General features: G+C 44.4%; 1 protein-coding gene and 1 long non-coding RNA gene across 7 annotated transcripts in view; both read left to right on the top strand.

The window, feature by feature from the left end:
• LOC137097634 (uncharacterized) overlaps nt 1-23,086 on the top strand; it is a 457,703-nt gene that overhangs the window by 312,880 nt on the left and 121,737 nt on the right. The gene's annotated exons all lie outside the window — the stretch shown is intronic.
• The window catches only part of MBNL3 (muscleblind like splicing regulator 3), a 156,095-nt gene that overhangs the window by 53,377 nt on the left and 79,632 nt on the right, over nt 1-23,086 (top strand). For 5 of the 6 annotated variants that reach the window (XR_010910317.1, XM_060756082.2, XM_060756087.2 and 2 more), the window contains exon 2: nt 9,957-11,420. Coding sequence is in view for 5 of the 6 variants with exons in the window: in XM_060756082.2 (XP_060612065.1) it covers nt 11,247-11,420 (174 nt within the window). In the remaining variant the exon portion in view is untranslated. Of the gene's footprint in view, nt 1-9,350; nt 9,454-9,956; nt 11,421-23,086 lie in introns of those variants that run through there. The other variant, XM_067471642.1, reaches the window with a different exon arrangement.

The following is a 23,086-nucleotide window of genomic DNA, read 5'->3' as shown; positions in this document are numbered from 1 at the left end:
ATGTATTGTCGAAGCCTTTTATTTTATTTAGTTATTTATTTATTTGACTTGTATACTGCCACTTTCATGGCTGGAATCACTGGGTTGTTGTAGGTTTTTTCAGGCCGTATGGCCATGTTCTAGAGGCATTCGCTCCTGACGTTTCACCTGCATCTATGGAAAGCATCCCCAGAGGTAGTGAGGTCTGTTGGAAGTAGGAAAAAGGGTTTATATATCTGTGGAATGACCAGGGTGAGACAGAGAGCATTCTGAACCCCACCAACGATGGAATTGGGCCAAATATCCCACACAGAACCCCCATGACCAACATAAAATACTGTGTTTTCTGGTGGTCTTTGGGGACCCTTCTGACACCCCCCTGGTTAACCCCCCCCCCCGATCTTGACCTCCCATATTGAGAAATGCTGCCTTACGGCCATCCAGTTCAACTCCCTTCACCAGGGCAAGAAACATCATCAAAGCCCTCCTGACAAAGGGCCATCCAGCCATTCACAACTACACACATATGTATATGACAGACGCAGTATCAAAGATTTGAAAGGGGCCCCTACAGAAGGACAATGATATGTTGCATGTTCCAGAGTAGGCAAACCAGACACTCTCCACATCAACACTGGCAAAGAAACAGCAAGAAATACTGTATTGTCGAAGGCTTTCATGGCCGGAATCACTGGGTTGTTGTAGTTTTTTTTTCGGGCTGTATGGCCATGGTCTAGAGGCATTCTCTCCTGACGTTTCGCCTGCACTTTGGCAAGCATCCTCAGAGGTAGTGAGGTCTGTTGGAACTAGGCAAAAGGGTTTATATATCTGTGGAATGACCAGGGTGAGACAAAGGACTCTTGTCTGCTGGAGCTAGGTGTGAATGTTTCAACTGACCACCTTGATTAGCATACAATGGCCTGACTGTGCCTGGGGCTTTCCACAAATATATAAACCCACTTTCCTAGTTCCAACAGACTCACTACCTCTGAGGATGCTTGGCTACAACAACCCAGCAAGAAATACTGTTTACCCACAAGCAGAAAGAAATTACATATATTAGAAACCAACAGTTTCCTATTAGATCACCAGACTGGACCACAGCAATGTGTGGCAGCGGACGGCTAGTTGAATATATTTTTTCCATGTTTTTACGACAGACTCAATTAGGAAATGACATTTATAACACGGGAGAAAAAAATCATGTCACATAGTTACAATTGGTATAATATATGATCTGGTATTTGTGTTTCTATGTATGGTTGTAAGTCTGGGCAATGAAGACTTCACAGGAAGAATATCAACACTTTAGGAATGTGATGCTGGAGAACGTCTCCGAATTCCATCGAGGACCAAAAAGAGAAACAAATGGGTCAAAGAGCACATTGCGGCTGAGCTCTCCCTAGAAATCAGGAATAGGACGAAACTACTGCTATTGTGCTTGGATGTTTGACAAGATAATATGACTCACTGGGAAATGTTTCATCCTGCTGGGAAAAGTGGGGGAAAGTAGGAAAGTCCAAGTCAGGTGGATTTGTAAAGCCTGAGCAGGAGTCTTGGCATCATGGAATGCATAGAATTCCTAATGCCGCGACCCCTTAATACAGTTCCTCGTGTTGTGGTGACCCCCCAATCATAAAATTATTTTTGTTGCTATTTCACAACTGTAGTTTTGCTACTGTTATGGATCGTAATGTAAACATCTGATATGTAGGATGTATTTTCATTCACTGAACCAGATTTGGCACAAATACTCTATAGACTCAAATTTGAATACTGTTGGGTTTGGGAGGGATTGATATTGTCATTTGGGAGTTATAGTTGCTGGGATTTATAGTTAATCTACAATCAAAGAGCATTCTGAACTCCACCAATGACGGAATTGAACCAAACTTGGCACAAAAGGTACTGGTAGGGTTTGGTGGGCATTGACGATTTATAACAGGGATGTCTCAAACTACAGGCAAAGAAACAGACTGACATGGCAAGATTAATACCCAGGAAGCATTTGCTGCAGCGTTTCTCAACCTGGGGGTCAGGACCCCTGGGTGGGTCACAAGGGGGCATCAGAGGGGTCGCCAAAGACCACCAGGAAAACACAGTATTTTCTGTTGGTCATGGGGATTCTCTGTGGGAAGTTTGGCCCAATTCTGTCGTCGGTGGGGTTCAGAGCGCTCTTTGATTGTAGGTGAACTATTAATCCCAGCAACGACAACTCCCAAATGTCAAGGTCTATTTTCCCCAAACTCCACCAGGGTTCACATTTGGGCATATTGAGTATTTGTGCTAAGTTTGGTCCAGATCCATCATTGTTTGAGTCTACAGTGCTTTCTGGATGTAGGTGAACTACAACTCCCAAACTCAAGGTCAACGCCCACCAAACTCTTTCAGTATTTTCTGTTGGTCATGGGAGTTCTGTGTGCCAAGTTTGGTTCAATTCTGAATGCCCCTTGATTCTAGGTAAACTATAAATCCCAGCAACTACAACTCCCAAATGACAAAATCAAGCCCGCCCCACCAGTATTCAAATTTCGGTGTTTCGGGTATTTGTGCCAAATTTGATCTAGTGAATAAAATACATCCTGCATATGTGATATTTACATTATGATTCATAAGAGTAGCAAAATCACAGTTATGAAGTAGCAACAAAAATAATTTTATGGTTAGGGGCAGAGGCGGCCCTAGGTAATTTTCAATGGTAAGCAAAGAGTATTTTGGCGCCCCACCTCCAACCAATCATATATATTTTCTGTTTGTCATGGGAGTTCTGTGTGTCATATTTGGTTCAATTCCATCATTGGTGGAGTTCAGAATGCTCTTTGATTGTAGGTGAACTATACATCCCAGTAACTACACTTGACGCACTTGCTCCCTTGCCTGGCCCGCTTTGGGTCTGGAGGCGTGCCTGAAGACCCTGGTGTGTGCACCAAAAGTCACCTCTTCTCCTGACTTTCTCCTCAGCCATTGGGACCAAGAGAGAGAGAGAGAGAGAGAGAGAGAGAGAGAGAGGTGGAGATGCCCACCTTTCCTGAAGGTAGGCGCAAAAACAAAGGAGGGAGCGGAGGTGGGAGATACCTCCAGCCAGAGGGGCTCTCTCTCTCTCTCTCTCTCTCTCTCTCTCTTGGTCCCAATGGCTGAAGAGAAAGTCAGGAGAAGAGGCAACTTTTCGTGCACACGCTGGGGTCTTCAGACACGCCTCTGGACCCGAAGCGGGTCAGGTGCAGCGGCTCCGCCCCTTGGCCCACAGATTGGGGAGAGGAGAGGAGGCGGGTGGAGCGCCGGGGGATTGGGAAAGGGAGCCGGTCATGGGGAAGGGATCGAACGCGGAGAACGATGGAGCGCCGGCTCTGCTCACACACCCGGTGGCCAAGTGGAGCAGGAACAAGAGGGGCAAGGCGAGGCTCAAGGGCCCGGCCCCTTTGGGAGGAGGATAACCCGGCAGCAAGGCAAGAAAGCCGAGGCTCCCCCCGGACTGCTAGGGCTGTTGTGAGCTGAGGGGCGCTGCTCAAGTGGCAGTCGAGGGGCATTTACAGAGGCGCCTCTGCGCCCCTGGCAAAAAAAAGTGTTCTGCGATCGCTTACTTTGCGTAATGGACGAGCCGCCCCTGGTTAGGGGTCACCACAACATGAGGAAGTGTATTAAGGGGTCGCAGCATTGGGAAGGTTGAGAACCACTGATTTACTGAAAGAGAAACCAAAAATGTAAAATAGTCCTCACAGTCCCCCACCAAGACCACTCAAATGCATATTCAACGAGTTACAATCATTGCTGCGGAACAGGCCTCCTTTGTGACCCTGATCTGCCACAGATACGTCGGATGCAGTGCCAAAGGATGCACAGATTCTCTTAACCTCTACGCAGCGTGTGCTTGGCCGGCCGAAAGGGGATTAGTTTCAGGGAAATAAGAGGGATTTGGCTGGCTCTCCGGGGGCTCCTCCTCCGTCCTTGCCTCACCTCTGGCCGCCTTTTTTGCAGACTCACCCTGTGGCCAGGAGCATCTCTCACGGGCGAGCGGCCCTGGATCCTCCATCGCATCCGGATTCCTCTGACCGAAAGCCATATGAACCAGGCAGGGAAGGGGTTAGGGTGCCACTCCAAGCCACTTGGCTACTTTGATGTATTCCGTCTCATAGCCCTTGATTCATCCTTGGCTTCTGCTTTGCATGCTGTAGCGATCGCCTTTATCACACTCCTGAGGGCCCGTTCTTGCTTATGATATGGAGCAATGGCTTTGAAAGGTGTTTTTCTGTCCCTAAGATCCCTATGAAACATACTATAGAATTAATGCTGTGTGACACCACTTTAACTGCCAGGGAACCCCAGGATTTATTGTTTGCAAGGCCTTGTGCGTCTTCTGTACAAGTGTGATGGTGCTTCTCCAAACTACATCTCTAGGTTCTATAGCATTAAGCCATGGCAATTTAAGAGGAACCAAACTGTGTTAAATCCACAGTGTGGATCAGGGTTTTTCAAGGGTCTGGAGAACAAGCCCTATGAGGAATGGCTTAAGGAGCTGGGCATGTTTAGCCTGAAGAAGAGAAGGCTGAGAGGAGATATGATAGCCATGTATACAGAGGCGGCCCTAGGTAATTTTCAACGGTAAGCAAACAGTATTTTGGTGGCCCCCCCCCCCCAACCAATCACTGATATATATTTTCTGTTCGTCGTGGGAATTCTGTGTGCCAAGTTTGGTTCAATTCCATCATTGGTGGAGTTCAGAATGCTCTTTGATTGTAGGTGAACTATAAATCCCAGCAACTACAACTCCCAAATGACAAAATTCTTTACAGGCCCAGCGCGTGACAGAACAATGCCCAAATGTGAACACTGGTTGAGTTTGGAGAAAATAGACCTTGCCATTTGGGAGTTGTAGTTGTTGGGATTTATAGTTCACCCACCATGAAATAGCATTCTGAACCCCACCAACAATAGAATTGGACCAAACTTTCCACACAGAACCCCCATGACCAACAGAAAATACTATGTTTTCTGATGGTCTTTGGCGACCCCTTTGACCCCCCCTTGCGACCCCCACAGGGGTCCTGACCCCCAGGTTAAGAAACACTGGGGTAGATGCACCCACACAATTTCTATATTTTTTCCTCACCTACATCAATCTATAGTTGTCTGGGATGCTGTACTGGCTCACTGCACTGAATTCGATATTCCCTGACTTGAAATGGGATTTGTAATTGAACCTTAGCTACGGAAAGCTCGGTTCTTGGTAGATGGGGCTTGCAGTCCGGTGACATCCGGATAGCCGCATGCTCCTCAAATGCTGGCTGAAAGGAACGCCTCTTTCTTAGCCGATTAATGCGGCAAGTTTGGGCTAAGAATAACCTGGCGGCCGTCCCAGAGGTAACTTTATTTCCATTGGCAGGTTTTCCAGATTAGGGGAATACTTCTTTGCTTCCTCAGTGAATGGCACAAAAGCCGAAGAGAATTCCAGCAGGGTCCCCACCCATCTGATGGCCTGCGCTGACTTGTTTGTGGGCTTCACCCGCCTCTTGTGTCCCAGAGCTTTTGGTTCCACCCTTCTTCTGGATTGGGAGATGCTAATCCGGGAGCTCCAAATTCAAATGGGAGATGGAGCTTGCCAGGTGTCTTTGTGTGAATTGAGTTTTGGTGTGGAGGAAGGGTTCTGTCCACACCCGTAGTTCCCATTTTCCTCCATCTACGGTTCACAGAACCCCCAAAAGCACGACTGAAAATATGAGACACCACAAATGTCTTTTCCTTGTTCTAACCCAGTGGTTCCCAACCTGTGGTCTGTGGACTACCAGTGGTCCGCAAGAAATAAAATATGGTCCGCGGCCTAAACAGTTACTACATCATGAACATGAGGAAGAACTTCCTGACTGCGAGAGCCGTTCAGCAGTGGAACTCTCTGCCCCGGAATGTGGTGGAGGCTCCTTCTTTGGAAGCTTTTAAACAGAGGCTGGATGGCCATCTGTCAGGGGTGATTTGAATGCAATATTCCTGCTTCTTGGCAGGGGGTTGGACTAGATGGCCCATGAGGTCTCTTCCAATTCTATGATTCTATGATTGGACTTAAGTCCCCAGATGTTTTTGGCCTTCAACTCCCAGAAATCCTAACAGCTGGTAAACTGGCTGGGATTTCTGGGAGTTGTAGGCCAAAACATCTGGGGACCCACAGGTTGAGAACCACTGCTCTAGCTTGTCAATATCCGTCTTGATTTGTTTTGTCCAGAATTGGATATGGGGTCATTCCAGGTAAAGAGGTCTCACCAAAGAAGAAGACCCCCTTGATCTAGACCCCAACCTTCTTAAGCTGAGGGCTTTGCGATTGGTATTGAAGCGTGAAGCTTATAAGGAACAGCTTTTGTTTCAGGTGGCTATCCACCCAAGTCTATATTTATATTTATACTAGCGGTCCCCTGCCACGCGTTGCTGTGGCCCAGTCTGGTGATATGGAAAATAATTAGAAAGTGCTGGTTTCTAATATATGCAATGTCTTTATGCTTGTGGGTAAACAGTATTTCTTGATGTTTCTTTGACAGTGTTGACGTAGAGATTGTCTGGTTTGCCTACTCTGGAACATGCAACATATAATTGTCCATCTTTAGGAGTTCCTTTCAAATCTATAATACTTTATCTCTGTGTGTGTGAATAATATATGTCTATCTATATCTATGGCTGGATGGCTCTCTGTCAGGAGGGCTTTGATTACATTTTCTTACCCTGGTGAAGAGAGTTGGGCTGGATGGCCTTAAGTATTTTCTGTTGGTCATGGGGATTCTGTGCGGGAAGTTTGCCCCAGTTCTGTCATTCGTGGGGTTCATTCAGAATAGTCTTTGATTATAGGTGAACCATAAATCCCAGTAACTACAACTCCCAAATGCCAAGATCTATTTCCCCCAAATTCCATCTATGTTCATATTTGGTCATATGGAATATTCATGCCAAGTTTGGTCCAGATCCATCATTGTTTGAGTCCACGGTGCTCTCTGGATGTAGGTGAACTATAACTCCCAAACTCAAGGTCAATGCCCACCAAATGCTGCTAGTATTTTCTGTTGGTCACGGGAGGCCTGTGTGCCAAGTTTGGTTCAATTCCATCATTGGCGGAGTTCAGAATGCTCTTTGATTGTAGGTGAACTATAAATCCCAGCAACTATAACTCCCAAATGACAAAATCAATCTCTGGGTTCTCCAGTGTGTCTCTGGTCATTTTCTAGAGTAGTGATTGAGGTGGCATCATGAGACTGTTAGTTTTGGTGAGATTTCGTCAGAATTAGAATAGAACAGACTTGGAGATTACCGTATATACTTGAGTATAAGCCGGGGTTTTCAGCCATTTTTAAGACTGAAAAAGTCCCCCTCGGCTTATGCTCGAGTCAAGATTATTTATTATTTTACTCTGTTGTTATTTTATTATTATTATTACGTTTATTATTTTATTCTATTTATTATTAATACTACATTTACATAATTTAGAAGAGCAAAACTGATACGATTGTCCCAATTTTGGGTGTTGTTAATTTAGGCCATCTCTGAATTATTTTTTAGAAATCGGAGTGAATTGAGAATGAAGGAGGCTCATTTTTAAGAGAGCCCCTGGTTTGTTTTTTGTTTTTGGGGGGTTTTTTTTGTTTGTTTTGTCGTGTCAGGAGCGACCTGAGAAAGTCTAACTTCATGTATACGTCAGAAGCTGGTTTGGGGGACAAAATCATTCCCCGCTCCCCATTTTCAAGATTTGGGTCCAACTATTAGGGTGGTCCTGGAATCCCAAATGGACCCCCCAAGGCTGTATTTGAAGGCTTCAATTGGGATGCGGCGAAATGGTGGAAGAACGAATAATTTCCCTTGTAGACCCATGTATAAGTCTAACTTCATGTATACGTCAGGAGCTGGTTTGGGGGACAAAATTGTGCATTTTGTAATTTGTTTTCAAAATCCACATTTGAAATAATACTCCAGAAACAAATGGACTGCAAGTCGCTTCTAGTGTGAGAGAATTGGCCGTCTGCAAGGACGTTGCCCAGGGGATGCCTGGATGATTTTTTTGATGTTTTATCATCCTTGTGGGAGGCTTCTCTCCCCGCATGAGGAGCTGGAGCTGATAGAGGGAGCTCATCCGCCTCTCCCCGGATTCGAACCTACGACCTGTCGGTCTTCAGTCCTGCCGGCACAGGGGTTTAACCCACTGCGCCACCGGGTGGTACAATGGGTTAAACCATTGTGCCGGCAGGACTGAAGACCAATAGGTCAGAGGTTCAAATCTGGGGAGAGTGCAGATGAGCTCCCTCTGTCAGCTCTAGCTCCCCATGCGGAAACATAAGAGACGCCTCCCACAAGGATGGTAAAATATCAAAACATCAGGATGTCCCCTGGGCAACATACTTGCAGACGGCCAATTCTCTCACACCAGAAGCGACTTGCAGTCCATTTGTTTCTGGAGTATTATTTCAAATGTGGATTTTGAAAACAAATTTCAAAATGCACAATTTTGTCCCCCAAACCAGCTCCTGACGTATACATGAAGCTAGACTTATACATGGGTCTACAAGGGAAATGATTCATTCTTCCACCATTTCGCCGCATCCCAATTGAAGCCTTCAAATACAGCCTTGAGGGTCTATTTGGGATTCCAGGACCACCCTACCAGTTGGACCCAAATCTTGAAAATGGGGAGCGGGGAATGAACAACCTAAGAGACTTGTTGCAAAATCTAGATGTGAAGAAGGAGTTAATTTTAAAAAGCCTCCTCCTCGTGTTCACGGCAGGGTTAAATTTCAGTTGGGTTTTCCTCCAGGAAAGGGGAAGAGGCGGGAGGAAAAGCAACCAGCGAAGGAGGTTTTTCTTCTTTCCGACCGTGTTCTCAGCTTTGGGTGAGCGAGCAGGGGGTTAAATGTAATACACGGCGGACATGTAGTAGTTAATGGAGCGAGACCAAGCAGGCCTCCATTTGTATTGGTTCTTTGTATGCAGCAGTGATCTAGACTCTCTAAACGTTTGTTCTCGGTGGAGGGGAAGGGAAGGGAAGCCTCCCCCCTTGCCAGACACACATGTACACAAGCATTTCCTTCCCCGGAGGGATTTACAGTCGAGCGAAAAAGAGCAGAAGGGCGGCCCATTTCTTCCCTTTGTCTCCCAAAGCGGTCTTCACTGTCGGGCGGCATGCTTTGTGTGGCACGATGCCATACTGACCCCGCCACCTGCTCCCGGTTAGACCAAGAACACATGATGATGGGGATTTTCATGCCCAGAGGGAGTGAGAGAGCGAAACAGGGAATGGATAGCTCTCTCGTGATGGAAGGGTTTCTGCGTTGGCGCCGTGGCCCTTTCCCTTGTGCGAAAACGGTGGCATGCGGCGCATCCGGAGCCTGTGCCGTTCGGGTTCCTGTTTCCGATCCGGAGACATATTGCGGATGCACCGGAGGGGCCTTCCGTGGCGAGGCGAGGCGGAGGCATTTTCCATGTGGCGGTGGGCACACTAAGAGAACAAACCGAGTAAGAGAGAAAGATTGCGTGTGTGCGTGTGAGAGAGAGCGAGAACGAGAGAGGAAAGGAAAGAAAGGAAAGGGGACAAAACGAGAGAGAACGTGTGGCAGAATTTATATAACTATGAAACAGTCTTTCTTATTGGATGCCTGCCCAGATTTCGTTTTGCTGCTGCAACAGTCCATGCGATTGGCTGCTTCTTCCTACCATGCGCAGCTTTGCCGTGTAGGGAAATGCCCTTCTCTCTCTTTCTCTTACTCTCGCTTGCTTTAAATTTTTGTTTGAATAATAATAATAATAATAGTCAGGCAATGGCTGACTTAACCATAGCATACTGTCGGTATCTGGAGGTTTGCTGATAAATTGAATTATCCTTCCTTTTTTTGCTTCCACGGAGAGTTGAGAAGAGGTTGAAGGGTGGGGTTTTTCGGTTTTTTTCCTTTTTTTTGCCTTGGTACTATTTTACTTTTTTGGCTTGGTTTTTGCTGATACTATTATTTTCTCTTTTGCAGGTTGCTGAAAAGTGCCTTTCTTGAAGCTCTCGCGACCGCCGCTGCCGCTTGGATTTCTGTCTAAGGCTTTGCCTCGCTCACTTTTAATATATATATATATATATATACATATATACATACACACACAGAGACACACACACACAAACACATTTACCCCTCTTTTCTATATTTTTGGGTGTTTTTTTTTGTTTTGTTTGTAAAGACAAAGTTTGGTGTTGCGATTCATCGCCTGAAGGCAACTCATCCATCTTTTTCGTTCCTTCTGTTTTTCGCTCGCAAATTTGTTCGGCTGCCCAACTATGTAGCAAACTCAACTCCCAAAAAGGAAAATCAATCACAACAGGCAACACAAAAGGAAGTTGTCACGTCTCTTACGTCGGTTTTAATACTTACAACTTCATCTGGATTTTAATTTTTGAATAAAAAGGAAAAGAATTGTCTTGGAAAATATTTTTCTGCGCTGAAAAACTGAAACCATACAGTTCAATAATTACACCTAGATTTATTTTTATTTTTCCCGTTTCTTTTTTTCCTTTTTTGGGGGGTGGGAAAATAATTGAAATCCAATAACCGGAGAGCACAGGATCCAAGAAAAAGGAAGAGAAGCGAATCGTCTTCAAAAATAATTTTCTGCGCTGAAAAACCGAAAACATACAATTCGATTGGCATCCTTGACAAGTACACCTAGATTTATTTTTCCTTTTCCCGTTTCTTTCCCTTTCCTTATTTTTGTGGGAGAATAATTGAAATCCAATAACTTGAGCACAGGATCCTTTTTTGGGGAGAAGGGAAGGATTCCTTTTTAAAAATCTGCGAGTTATTTTGAGACAATAACTTTGGCAGTGGCACAAAAAAAAACTATATATATAGATATAGATATACATAGACACACACATATATAAATATATAACATTTCTATTTTGACTTTGGCAATTGCACTTTTCGGAGCTGGCCTCTAATTTGATTTTTTCTTTAATTCTGATGAGATTTCTATTTTACGATTGGCTTTACGTTTGATCCTTGTTTTCAACCAACACAAATTGAATTCAATGGAAACCTAAGTGCTGACAAATAGAAATTTTACCAAAGCAACAAGTTAGTGATTTCTTCATGTTTTTTTAACTTGAATCCCCCCATTTTTAAACACCTTTCTCCCCTGCTTTCCAAAAGCAGCAGTACAATCCTTCCAAAGAAAGGTACTGTGTCGCCAACGTTTCTTTTCTTTCTTTCCTTCGTTTTTTTAATTCCTTCCTTTTGGGAAGGAAGGGATCTTGTCGTCGTCGTTTTAATATGGCCATGAACGTTTCTTTGGTCCGCGATACGAAATGGCTGACGTTAGAAGTGTGTCGGGAATTTCAGAGAGGAACTTGCTCCCGATCCGACACCGAGTGCAAATTTGCCCATCCTTCCCGGAGTTGCCACGTGGAAAACGGACGGGTTATCGCCTGCTTTGACTCCCTAAAGGTAAGGATTTATTGTCAACTACCGAATAGACCAGGCATGAACAAGCTTAAGCAGCTGAGGGGGGAAAGGAAGGAGCTTGAGACTGTTAGGAATTATGGGAGTTGAAGTCCAAAACACCTGGAGGACCAAAGTGTGTCCATGCCTGATGTATATATTTATACTGTCGAATTAGGCAATCTCTTGTTTTGGTTGAGGGCCAAAATTATGGATTTAGACATAATTCGTGGAAAAGTTGATCAATTACAGTATAGTACAACCTGGCAGTACTTAAGGGCCAAAATTATAATTTGCTAAACATTTTGGGAACTCCTCCTCCCCATCCCTCTGTGCTCAGTATTGATTGGTTGCAATGCATGTGATCACCAGTATATCCGTCCCCGTCCAAACCATCATAGGATAAGGAGGCGTGGTCTGAAACTTTCTGCTCTCTTCTATTGAATGGATTGGATGGCAACCAGTGAGTGTGGAGCCGAAGTGGTGCAATGGGTTAAACCAATAGGTTCTTGTGGGTTTTTTCGGGCTATAGGGCCATGTTCCAGAGTCATTTCTCTTGACGTTTCGCCTGCATCTATGACAAGCATCCTCAGAGGTAGTGAGGTCTGTTGGAATTAGGACAATGGGTTTATATATCTGTGGAATGGCTGGGTCGGGCAAGGAGCTCTTCTCTGCTGGAGCTAGGTGTGAATGTTTCAACTGACCATCTTCATTAGCATTTGAAGGCTTCCTGAGCCTGGGAAAATCTTTTGTTGAGAGGTGTTAAGATGTGCCTGGTTGTTTCCTCTCTGCTGTTTTGCTGTTGTAATTTTAGAGTTTTTTAATACTGGTAGCCAGATTTTGTTCATTTTCATGGTCTTTTCCTTTCTGTTGAAATTGTCCACATGCTTGTGGATTTCAATGGCTTCTCTGTGTAGTCTGACATGGTGGTTGTTGGTGTGGTCCAGCATTTCTGTGTTCTCAAATAAAATGCTGTGTCCAGGCTGGTTCATCAGGTGCTCTGCTATGGCTGACATCTCTGGTTGAAGTAGTCTGCAGTGCCTTTCATGTTCCTTGATGCGTGTCTGGGCAATGCTGCGTTTGGTGATCCCTATGGAGACTTGTCCACAGCTGCATGGTTTACGGTAGACTCCTGCAGAGGTGAGAGGATCCCTCTTGTCCTTTGCTGAACGTAGCTGAACGTAGCATTTGTTGGATTTTCTTGGTGGGTTTGTAGGTGCGGTCAGTGGTTCCCTTGGTGTATGGCAGGAACACGTTTCCTCTGGGTGGATCTTCATCTTGACTCTCGTGGCTTGTTCTTTGTCTTGCAGCTCTTCTGATGTCTGAGGTGGAGTATCCATTGGCCTGGAGAGCTCAGTTGAGGTGGTTCAGTTCATCTTGGAGGAGGTGGGGTTTGCAGATTCTTTTTGCACGGTCTGCCAAGGCTTTAATGGTGCTTCTTTTTTTACTTGGGTGATGGTTGGAGTTTTTGTGTAGATATCTATCTGTGTGTGGGGGTTTTCTGTACACAGTGTGACCCAATTGTTGATCTGGTTTGCGGATAACTAGGACATCTAGAAAAGGCAGTCTTCCTTCCAAAACAGCAGAGAGGAAACAACCAGGCACATCTTAACACCTCTCAACAAAAGATTTTCCCAGGCTCAGCCAGGCCTTCAGATGCATCCTCAGAGGCATCCTCAGGGGTTGTGAGATTTGTTGGAAACTAGGAATGTGCAGGTACAACTGTACCAGAAGCTCCCACTTTATTTGCTTTGTATTAAGTGCTTGCTTGCAGCCCACGGCTTGGGATTTTGCAGAAGGGTGGCTTCCTGTTAAAGTTTGCAGTTATAGGGCAGGCCGCCTGTCCATCATCATTAGGTTCCTTAGTTCCGCCCCTTTTTGGGTTTTCAGAAGAGAAGGGAGCCATTTTTAGTCAGTCACACACAAGGACGCTAGTCTATAGGACGCAGACAGCTCGTCCCGTAGGAAAAGCTTCATTCTTCAGAACCATCCGGTAACCATCCGGGGACCATCCAGGGAAATAGGAACAAAGGGAAAAGATCCTAAAGGCTCTGTCTGAGAGCTCACAGCCTCTCAGCCTCACAGCACCAGAGGGGAAAACAGCCCTGAAGTTCCCACAGGACAACGTTACAGAACCACTGAATTCCAGCTGAAGTATCATCAAGCCTTGGCTGGTAGGTTTACTCAATGTCCAGAAGCAGTTGGGATCGGTAGTAAGACCCAAACCAGCAAGGCCCAGATAATAGACCGCCTGGGAGAGATTATAAAGCAGTGGTTCTCAACCTTGCTAATGCGGTGACCCCTTAATGCCGTTCCATATGTTGTGGTGACCCCCAACCATAATATTGTTTTCGTTGCTACTTGATACCTCTCATTTTAGTACTGTTATAAATCGTATAGTAAATATCCGATATGCAGGATATATTTTCATTCACTGGACTAAATTGAGCACAAATACCCAATATGCCCAAATGTGAATGCTAGTGGGGTTGGGGAGCATTGATTTTGTAATTTGGGAGTTGTAGTTGCTGGGATTTATAATTCACCTATAATCAAAAAGCATTCCGAACTCCACCAGCGAACTTGGCACAAAGAACTCCCATGACCAACAGAAAACACTGGAAGGGTTTTGTGGACATTGACCTTGAGTTTGGGAGTTGTAGTTCACCTATATCCAGAGGAGCACTGTGGACTCAAACAAGGATGGATCTGGACCAAACTTGGCACAAATACTCAATACAACCAAATATGAACACAGATGGAGTTTGGGGGAAATAGACCTTGACCTTTGGGAGTTGTAGTTGCTGGGATTTATAGTTCACCTACAATCAAAGAGCATTCTGAATTTGACCAGCAATAGAATTGGGTCAGACTTCCCACACAGAATCCCAATGACCACTAGAAAATACTATGTTTTCTGATGGTCTTTGGCGATGCATTTGACACCCCCTCACGACCCCCTCAGGGGTCCTGACCCCCAGGTTGAGAAACACAGTTATAAAGGGTTCTTCCCTATGCTAAGAAAGTACAGTTAATTCAAGTCAGTACCAGTCTCTTAAAGACTAGAACAAGAAAACTTTGAAGTGTTGTCTGAAGATTTGTTATCTGTTCCTTAATAAAGGCTTTGTTGTACCATTAAAGACTGTAAAGACCATCGCTTCAGGAAATCCCTAAGAATCTCTCTTTGAGGCACCCTAGCTTCCCACTGGGTTTAAAGTATACGTCCTATAGATTAAAGACAATTTGTTCAGACCCAGTGCGCGACAGAACAAGGAAAGTGGGGTATATACCGTATATACTCGAGTATAAGCCGACCCGAATATAAGGCAAGTCACCTAATTTTACCCAAAAAAAAACTGAGAAAACAGATTGACTCGAGTATAAGCCGAGGGTGGGAAATGCAGCCGCTACGGGTAAATTGCAAAATAAAAATAGATACCAATTACATTACATTAATTGAGGAATCAGTAGGTTATATTTTTTTGAATATTTACAAAAATGGTAATTTAAGATAAGACTGTCCAACTCTGATTAAATGATTATTTACCTTCTTCAATGTAAATGTGTTTAAGTATCCTTCCAATAATAATAAAGAGAGTAACACAATAAATGTAACAACAACAATAATAAAACGTAAAATAATGAATGTTGTAATAACAACAATAATGCAGTAAAATAATAAATGTATAATAATAGAGTAAAATGATAAATGTAATAATAATAAATAGAATAAAATAATAAATGAAATGAAAATAATAATAATAAAATAATAATAATAATAATAATAATAATAATAATAACAGTATTAAAAAACTCTAAAATTACAACAGCAAAATAGCAGAAAGGAAACAACCAGGAACATCTTAACACCTCTCAACAAAAGATTTTCCCAGGCTTAGCCAGGCCCTCAAATGCTAATGAAGGTGGTCAGCTGAAACATTCACACCTAGCTCCAGCAGAGAAGAGCTCTTTGCCCCACCCCGGCCATTCCACAGATATATAAACCCATTGTCCTAATTCCAACAGACCTCACTACCTCTGAGGATGCTTGCCATAGATGCAGGCGAAACGTCAGGAGAAATGCCTCTAGAACATGACCCTATAGCCTGAAAAAACCCACAAGAACCTAATAATAACAGAGTAAAATAATAAATAACCTTGACTTGAGTATAAGCTGAGGGGGACTTTTTCAGCCTAAAAAAGGGCTGAAAAAACTAGGCTTATACTCGAGTATATACAGTATATCTGTGAAATATCCAGGGTGGGAGAAAGAACTCTTGTCTGTTGGAGGTAGGTGTGAACGTTTCAGTTGGCCACCTTGATTAGCACTTAATTGCCTAGCAGTTTTCAAGGTGTGGCTTCTTACTGCCTGGGGATTTTTTGTTGAGAAGTGATTAGCAGTCTATTATTATTATTATTATTATTATTATTATTATTATTATTATTATAAAATGTTTGAAATGAATCAATAGTATTGGGTTGCTGTGAGTTTTTTTCAGGCATTCTTTCCTGACGCTTCGCCCACATCTATGGCAGGTAGGCAGGCATCCTCTGAGGTTGTGAGTTCTGTTGGAAACTAGGCAATATATCAGTGGAATTTCCAGGGTGGAAAAAAGGAGATTCCATCTGAACATGAGGAAGAACTTCCTGACTGTGCGAGCTGTTCAGCAGTGGAACTCTCTGCCCCAAAGTGTGGTGGAGGCTCCTTCTTTGGAAACTTTTAAACAGAGGCTGGATGGCCATCTGTCAGGTGTGCTTTGAATGCAATATTCCTGCTTCTTGGCAGGGGGTTGGACTGGATGGCCCATGAGGTCCCTTCCAACTCTATAATTCTATGATTCTAAGAACTCTGATCTGTTGGAGGTAGATGTGACTCTTGAGGCAAGTGCCAATGTTGCAATTGACCACCTTAATTAGCGTTAAATGGCCTTGCAGCTTCAAAGCCTGGTTGCTTCCTGCTTGAGGGAATCCTTTGTCAGGAGGTGTTAATCAATAGTATTGTAAACTATAATTTAGTAAGAGCCCATAGCCAGAGGTGGCCCTAGGTAATTTTCAACGGTAAGCAAACAGTATTTTGGCGCCGCCCCCCCCCCCAACCAATCACTGATATATATTCATCGTGGGAATTCTGTGTGCCATATTTGATTCAATTCCATCATTAGAGGAGTTCAGAATGCTCTTTGATTGTAGGTGAACTATACATCTCAGTAACTACAACTCACATATGGCAAGGTCTATTTTCCCCCAAGAGCGCCTCAAGAGCACCCCTGAGTAAGTATACTGCGGATGCTTACTTTGCATAATGGTTGCGCCGCCCCTGCCCGTAGCTGATGTAGCCAAATCTATAGTTTCACTTTCCTGTGGCCAGGGGGAAATGGTTTCTCTAGGAATTTGCTAGGTCCTCCAGAGTTGCATTGGAGTTGCATTGGAAAACTTAACCAACTCCTGAGATGATACCTCTCTAGGACTCTTGAGGTCCTCTAGCTATGGTATACAGGACCTCAAGTCAGGTAATTGAATGGTGTTCAGTTGTGCCCATGGTTTCAAGTAACCGCAGTACAGCTGAGAATATATCTCTGTGGATACAGGGGTCTTATTGTAGTGTTAAGAACTCATCATCAGCTTCACCATCACTCTTGTTTATGTCCTGCCCTAAAGCAGGACTCTGGCCAATTTGGAGACGCGGCAAGTGTCCAAACCCACAATAAAAGCTTCCAACTCCATTTAGTTCTCCCTCCCTGAAATGTTGTTCCCGTCCAGTTCCATGCTCTGGGAAAACAAGCAGGTTGGCCAAGAAACATACCAGAGCAGTGACAGGAGAGAATTAAATTTAGCTCGGCGATCCCAAACGCAAACGTTGCTTGGTTTTCGGCCTTCCTTGGAGGTGCACGGTCTCTTTGAGAGTTGTCTTGGTTTCGTTTCTTGCTTTGTGGGTTGAGCAGCGGACGATAGAGTCGCCGCCTTTCCCATTGGGACTGAGCAATGACAGATAGATAGCTCTGTTTGAGAGGAAGCAAAAGGACAGAGACATTGCGAAAAGATTGTTTTGCATTGGCACCACTCTGTTATAACTTGGAAGTGCTCCTAATTCGAAAGGATAATGTGTTATCCCTTTACGAAAAAAGTTTCAATGCATGGAAAGGGGTGACTTTGTAGATTCTTGGATTACTACAGCAAATGACATCCTCCCTCCTTTCTCTCTGTCTTTTCCTATTAGTTGCATTCCTTGGTGTGCAAGTGCTTTCGGGCCGTCAGTCAACTTATGAATTGCATAGGATTTTCTTAGGATAGAGATTTATTTATTTTATCATGTCAAAAGCAAACCGAGTGTACAGTTGTAATGCATTTAAAAACACAAACAAAGTTTTAAAAGTATTGTCGAAGGCTTTCATGGCCGGAATCACTGGGTTGTTGTAGGTTTTTCTGGGCTATATGGCTATGTTCTGGAGGCAGTTTTTCTCCTGACGTTTCGCCTGCATCTATGGCAAGCATCCTCAGAGATAGTGAGGTCTGTTGGAAGTAGGAAAAATGGGTTTATATATCTGTGGAATGACCAGGGTGAGACAAAGGACTTTTGTCTGCTGGGGCTAGGTGTGAATGTTTCAGCTGATCACCTTGATTAGCATTCAATGGCTTGGAAGTGCCTGGGAGGAATCTTTTGTTGAGAGTGATTTTATGTACCTGTTTGTTTCCCCTCTGTTGCTTTGCTGTTGTAATTTTTGAGTTTTTCAATACTGGTAGCCAGATTTTGTTCATTTTCATGGTTTTTTCCTTTCTGTTGAAATTGTCCACATGCTTGTGGATTTCAGTGGCTTCTCTGTGTAGTCTGACATGGTGGTTGTGAGAGTGGTCCAGCATTTCTGTGTTCTCAAATAATATGCTGTGTCCAGGTTGGTTCATCAGGTGCTCTGCTATGGCTGATTTCTCTGGTTGGAGTAGTTTGCAGTGCACTGCAAAGTTTTAAAACTTGGTATTATACTAGATTTCCTTTGACCAGTAGCTGGCTACTTGGAGTGCCTGTGGTATTTATTTATTGTGTCAGGGGCAGACCAAACAGTTGCATTTCATTTTTTAACAAACAAACAAACAAACAAACAAACAAACAAACAAAACACAAAGTTTGCGGTATTGATTAAATGTCCTTTGACCAGTATCTGGCCACTCGGAGTGCCTCTGGTGTTGCCGCAAGAAGGTCCTCCATTGTGCATGTGGCAGGGCTCAGGTTGCATTGCAGCAGGTGGTCAGTGGTTTGCTCTTCTCCACACTCGCATGTCGTGGATTCCACTTTGTAGCCCCATTTCTTAAGATTGGCTCTTCATTTCGTGGTGCCAGAGCGCAGTCTGTTCAGGGCCTTCCAAGTCGCCCAGTCTTTTGTGTACCCAGGAGGGAGTCTCTCATTTGGTATCAGCCATTGATCGAGGTTCTGAGTTTGAGCCTGCCACTTTTGGACTCTCGCTTGCTGTTCCAGCGAGTGTCTCTGTAGATCTTCGAAAACTATTTCTCGATTTAAGTTGTTGACGTGCTGGTTGATATCCAAACAGGGGATGAGCTGGAGATGTCACTGCCTTGGTCCTTACACTATTGGCTGCTACTTCCCGGCGGATGTCAGGTGGTGCAATATCAGCTAGACATTGTAATTTCTCCAGTGGTGTAGGCGCAGACACCCCGTGATTATGCGGCATGTTTCATTAAGAACCACATCTACTGTTTTAGCGTGGTGAGATGTGTTCCACACTGGGCATGCATACTCAGCAGCAGAGTAGCATAGCGCAAGAGCAGATGTCTTCACTGTGTCTGGTTGTGATCCCCAGGTTCTGCCAGTCAGCTTTCGTAAGATATTATTTCTAGCACCCACTTTTTGCTTGATATTCAGGCAGCGCTTCTTGTAGGTCAGAGCAGGGTCCAGTTTTTTTTTGTCGTGTCAGGAGTGACTCCTGGTGTGAGAGAATTGGCTGTCTGCAAGGACGTTGCCCAGGGGACGCCCGGATGTTTTGATGTTTTATCATCCTTGTGGGAGGCTTCTCTCATGTCCCCGCATGAGGAGCTGGAACTGATAGAGGGAGCTCATCCACCTCTCCCCGGATTCGAACCTGCGACCTGTCGGTCTTTAGTCCTGCCGGCACAGGGGTTTTACCCCACTGCATCACCAGGGGCTCCACGGTCCAGAGTGACTCCCAGATATTTGGGTGTGCTGCAGTGCTCCAGTGGGATTCCTTCCTAGGTCATCCTCAGAGCTTGGGATGCTTGTCTGTTCTTGAATCATAGAATCTTAGAGTTGGAAGAGACCTCATGGGCCATCCAGTCCAACCCCCTGCCAAGAACCAGGAATATTGCATTCAAAGCACCCCTGACAGATGGGCATCCAGCCTCTGTTTAAAAGCCTCCAAAGAAGGAGCCTCCACCACACTCCGGGGCAGAGAGTTCCACTGCTGAACAGCTCTCACAGTCAGGAAGTTCTTCCTCATGTTCAGATGGAATCTCCTTTCTTGTAGTTTGAAGCCATTGTTTCGCGTCCTAGTCTCCAGGGAAGCAGAAAACAAGCTTGCTCCCTCCTCCCTGTGACTTCCTCTCACATATTTATACATGGCTATCATATCTCCTCTCAGCCTTTTCTTCTTCAGGCTAAACATGCCCAGCTCTTTAAGCCGTTCTTCATAGGGCTTGTTCTGCAGACCCTTGATCATTTTAGTTGTCCTCCTCTGGACACATTCCAGTTCATCAATATCTCTCTTGAGTGCCTGTGGTGTTGCTATAAGAAGGTCCTCCATTGTGCATATGACAGGGCTCAGCTTGCATTTTAGTTGGTAGTCTGTGGTTTGCTTTTCTCCTCCCTCGCTTGTTGTGGACTCCACTTTGTGGCCACATTTCTTCAGGTTGGCTCTGCATCTCGTGGTGCCAGAGCGCAGTCTGTTCTGTATTGTTCAATTCCATCGTTAGTGGAGTTCAGAAGGCTCTTTGATTTTAGTTGAACTATAAATCCCAACAACTACAACTCCCAAATGACAAAATTGACCCCAATCCCCAACCCAATTTTGGGCGGATTGGGTATTGGTACCAAATTTGATCCAGTGAATGAAAATACATCCTAAGTATCAGATATTTACGTTCTGCTTCATAACAGTAGCAAAATTAAGTTATCAAGTAGCAACGAAAAGAATGCTATGGTTGGGGATCACCACATCATGAGGAAATGTGTTAAGCGGTCGCGGCATTTGGAAGGTTGAGAACCACGGCTCTAGTAATTTGCTAGGTCCCCCCGCCAATTTTATGGAAGTTAATATAGAGTTGCATTGGAGGACCTAGCAATTGCCTCGAGACGAGAAGACAGATTTGTCGGTCTATAGGACAGCATCAGAGATGGCTGCAGTTTCAGTAATTTGGGAATAATCAAATCCACGGAGGCTTAACCCACAAATTGTGGAGGGACGAGGCTAAGCTTACCATTGTTTTGTTTGCATGTTCTTTCTTGGACTCTGCTGCTGGAGGGGCCTTCTGCCGCCCTCTCCCCGCCGTATATTTGGCACTTAATCCCCAGATCCTTGAACTCTGTGGCTGTTTCAAAGGAAGGCTTTCCCTCTCCCTCTGCGCCGCCCCCCCTTCTCTCGTCGCCGTCCCCTTTTGTTCTGCCATGTCCTTGAATGCTTTGAGCTCCAGCCAGAAGCATCAGCACAATTACGTGGGCTAAGAAGATTAATATGTTTACATTGCTTTTTTATGACATTTGTTCGGCTGGGGGCTAAATACTGTGTTCCACAATCCCGCTTGAGTCCGGCCTTTGGGGCGCGACCAGCCGAGCGGCCGAACCCGTTTTCCCTTTTTGATCCCTAAACAGGATGGTTTCCTTATGTTAAACTCTAGCTTGGGAACAAATCTCTTTGATTTCCAAAGCTGCCCTGACTCAGCCTGGCCCTGTTATTCCTTTGCAATCTGGCCTGCAAACGGCTTGGATTAAAACTAGGGACTTTTCGATGGCCGCTCCATTTCTCTTCTTCAAGAGAGGTTAGATTAGCACCCATCGCATTCTAAGCAGGTGGAGAACATTTTGCAAATTGCGACACATAAATAAAATTGTAATGTTTGTTTGTGGGATTAACAGAACTCAAAAACCATGGGGGGAATTGACACCAAATTTGGACACAAGACACCTAACAGTCCAATGTATGTCCTTCACTCATAAAAACACTGAAAAACACAGCAGAAGGGACTTAAAATGCCCCCAAAAGCTAAATGATGAAAAGCTAAATGACAATACAGAAAAAAGGGAAGAGAGAGAGGGGGAAGGGGAGAAAAAAAAGAAAGAGAAAGAAAGAAAGAAAGAAAGAAAGAAAGAAAGAAAGAAAGAGGGAAAGAAAGAAGGAAAGGGAGAAGGAAGTATGGAAGCAAAGAGAGAAGGAAGGAAAGAGGCAGAGAAGGAAGAAAGGAGAGAAAGAGGGAGGGAAAGAAAAAGGGGAAAGGAAGGGAAATTAGAGAAGGAAGGAAAGAGATAAGGAAAGAAAAAAGGGAAAGAAGGAGGGAAAGAGGGAGCGAAGGAAGGGGAGAAGATGTAGAGAAAGAGGGAGGGAAGGGGAGAAAAAAAGAAAGAAAGAGAAAGAAAGAAAGAAAGAAAGAGGGAAAGAAAGAGGGAAAGGGAGAAGAAAGTATGGAAGCAAAGAGAGAAGGAAGGAAAGAAAGAGGCAGAGCAGGAAGAAAGGAGAGAAAGAGGGAGGGAAAGAAAAAGAGGGAAGGAAGGAAAGTTAGAGAAGGAGAGAAGGAGAGAAGGAAAGAAAAAAGGGAAAGAAGGAAGGAAAGAGGCAGAGAAGGAAGAAAGGAGAGAAAGAGGGAGGGAAAGAAAAAGGGGGAAGGAAGGGAAGTTAGAGAAGGAAGGAAAAAGATAAGGAAAGAAAAAAGGAAAGAAGGAGGGAAAGAGGGAGCGAAGGAAGGGGAGAAGATGTAGAGAAAGAGGGAGGGAAGGGGAGAGAAAAAAAAAGAAAGAGAAAAGAAAGAGGGAAAGAAAGAAGGAAAGGGAGAAGGAAGTATGGAAGCAAAGAGAGAAGAAAGGAGAGAAAGAGGGAGGGAAAGAAAAAGGGGGAAGAAAGGAAAGTTAGAGAAGGAGAGAAGGAAAGAAAAAAGGGAAAGAAGGAAGGAAAGAGGCAGAGAAGGAAGAAAGGAGGGAAAGAGGGAGGGAAAGAAAAAGGGGGAAGGGAAATTAGAGAAGGAAGGAAAAAGATAAGGAAAGAAAAAAGGGAAAGAAGGAGGGAAAGAGGGAGCGAAGGAAGGAGAGAAGATGTAGAGAAAGAGGGAGGGAAGGGGAGAAAAAAAAGAAAGAAAGAGAAAAGAAAGAGGGAAAGAAAGAAGGAAAGGCAGAAGGAAGTATGGAAGCAAAGAGAGAAGAAAGGAAGGAAGGAAAGAGGCAGAGAAGGAAGAAAGGAGAGAAAGAGGGAGGGAAAGAAAAAGGGGGAAGAAAGGAAAGTTAGAGAAGGAAGGAAGGAGAGAAGGAAAGAAAAAAGGTACATACATATATACATACATACATACATACATACATACTGTATATACTCGAGTATAAGCCTAGTTTTTCAGTCCCCCTTTTAGGCTGAAAAAGCCCCTCGACTTATACTCGAATCAAAGTTATTTATTATTTTACTCTGTTATTAGTATTGTTTATTATTTAATCTTTTACTCAATTTGTTATT

Source organism: Anolis sagrei, chromosome 10 (assembly GCF_037176765.1).
Source record: "Anolis sagrei isolate rAnoSag1 chromosome 10, rAnoSag1.mat, whole genome shotgun sequence".
NCBI lineage: Eukaryota > Metazoa > Chordata > Lepidosauria > Squamata > Dactyloidae > Anolis > Anolis sagrei.
This window is presented reverse-complemented; position numbering and strand designations above follow the sequence as displayed.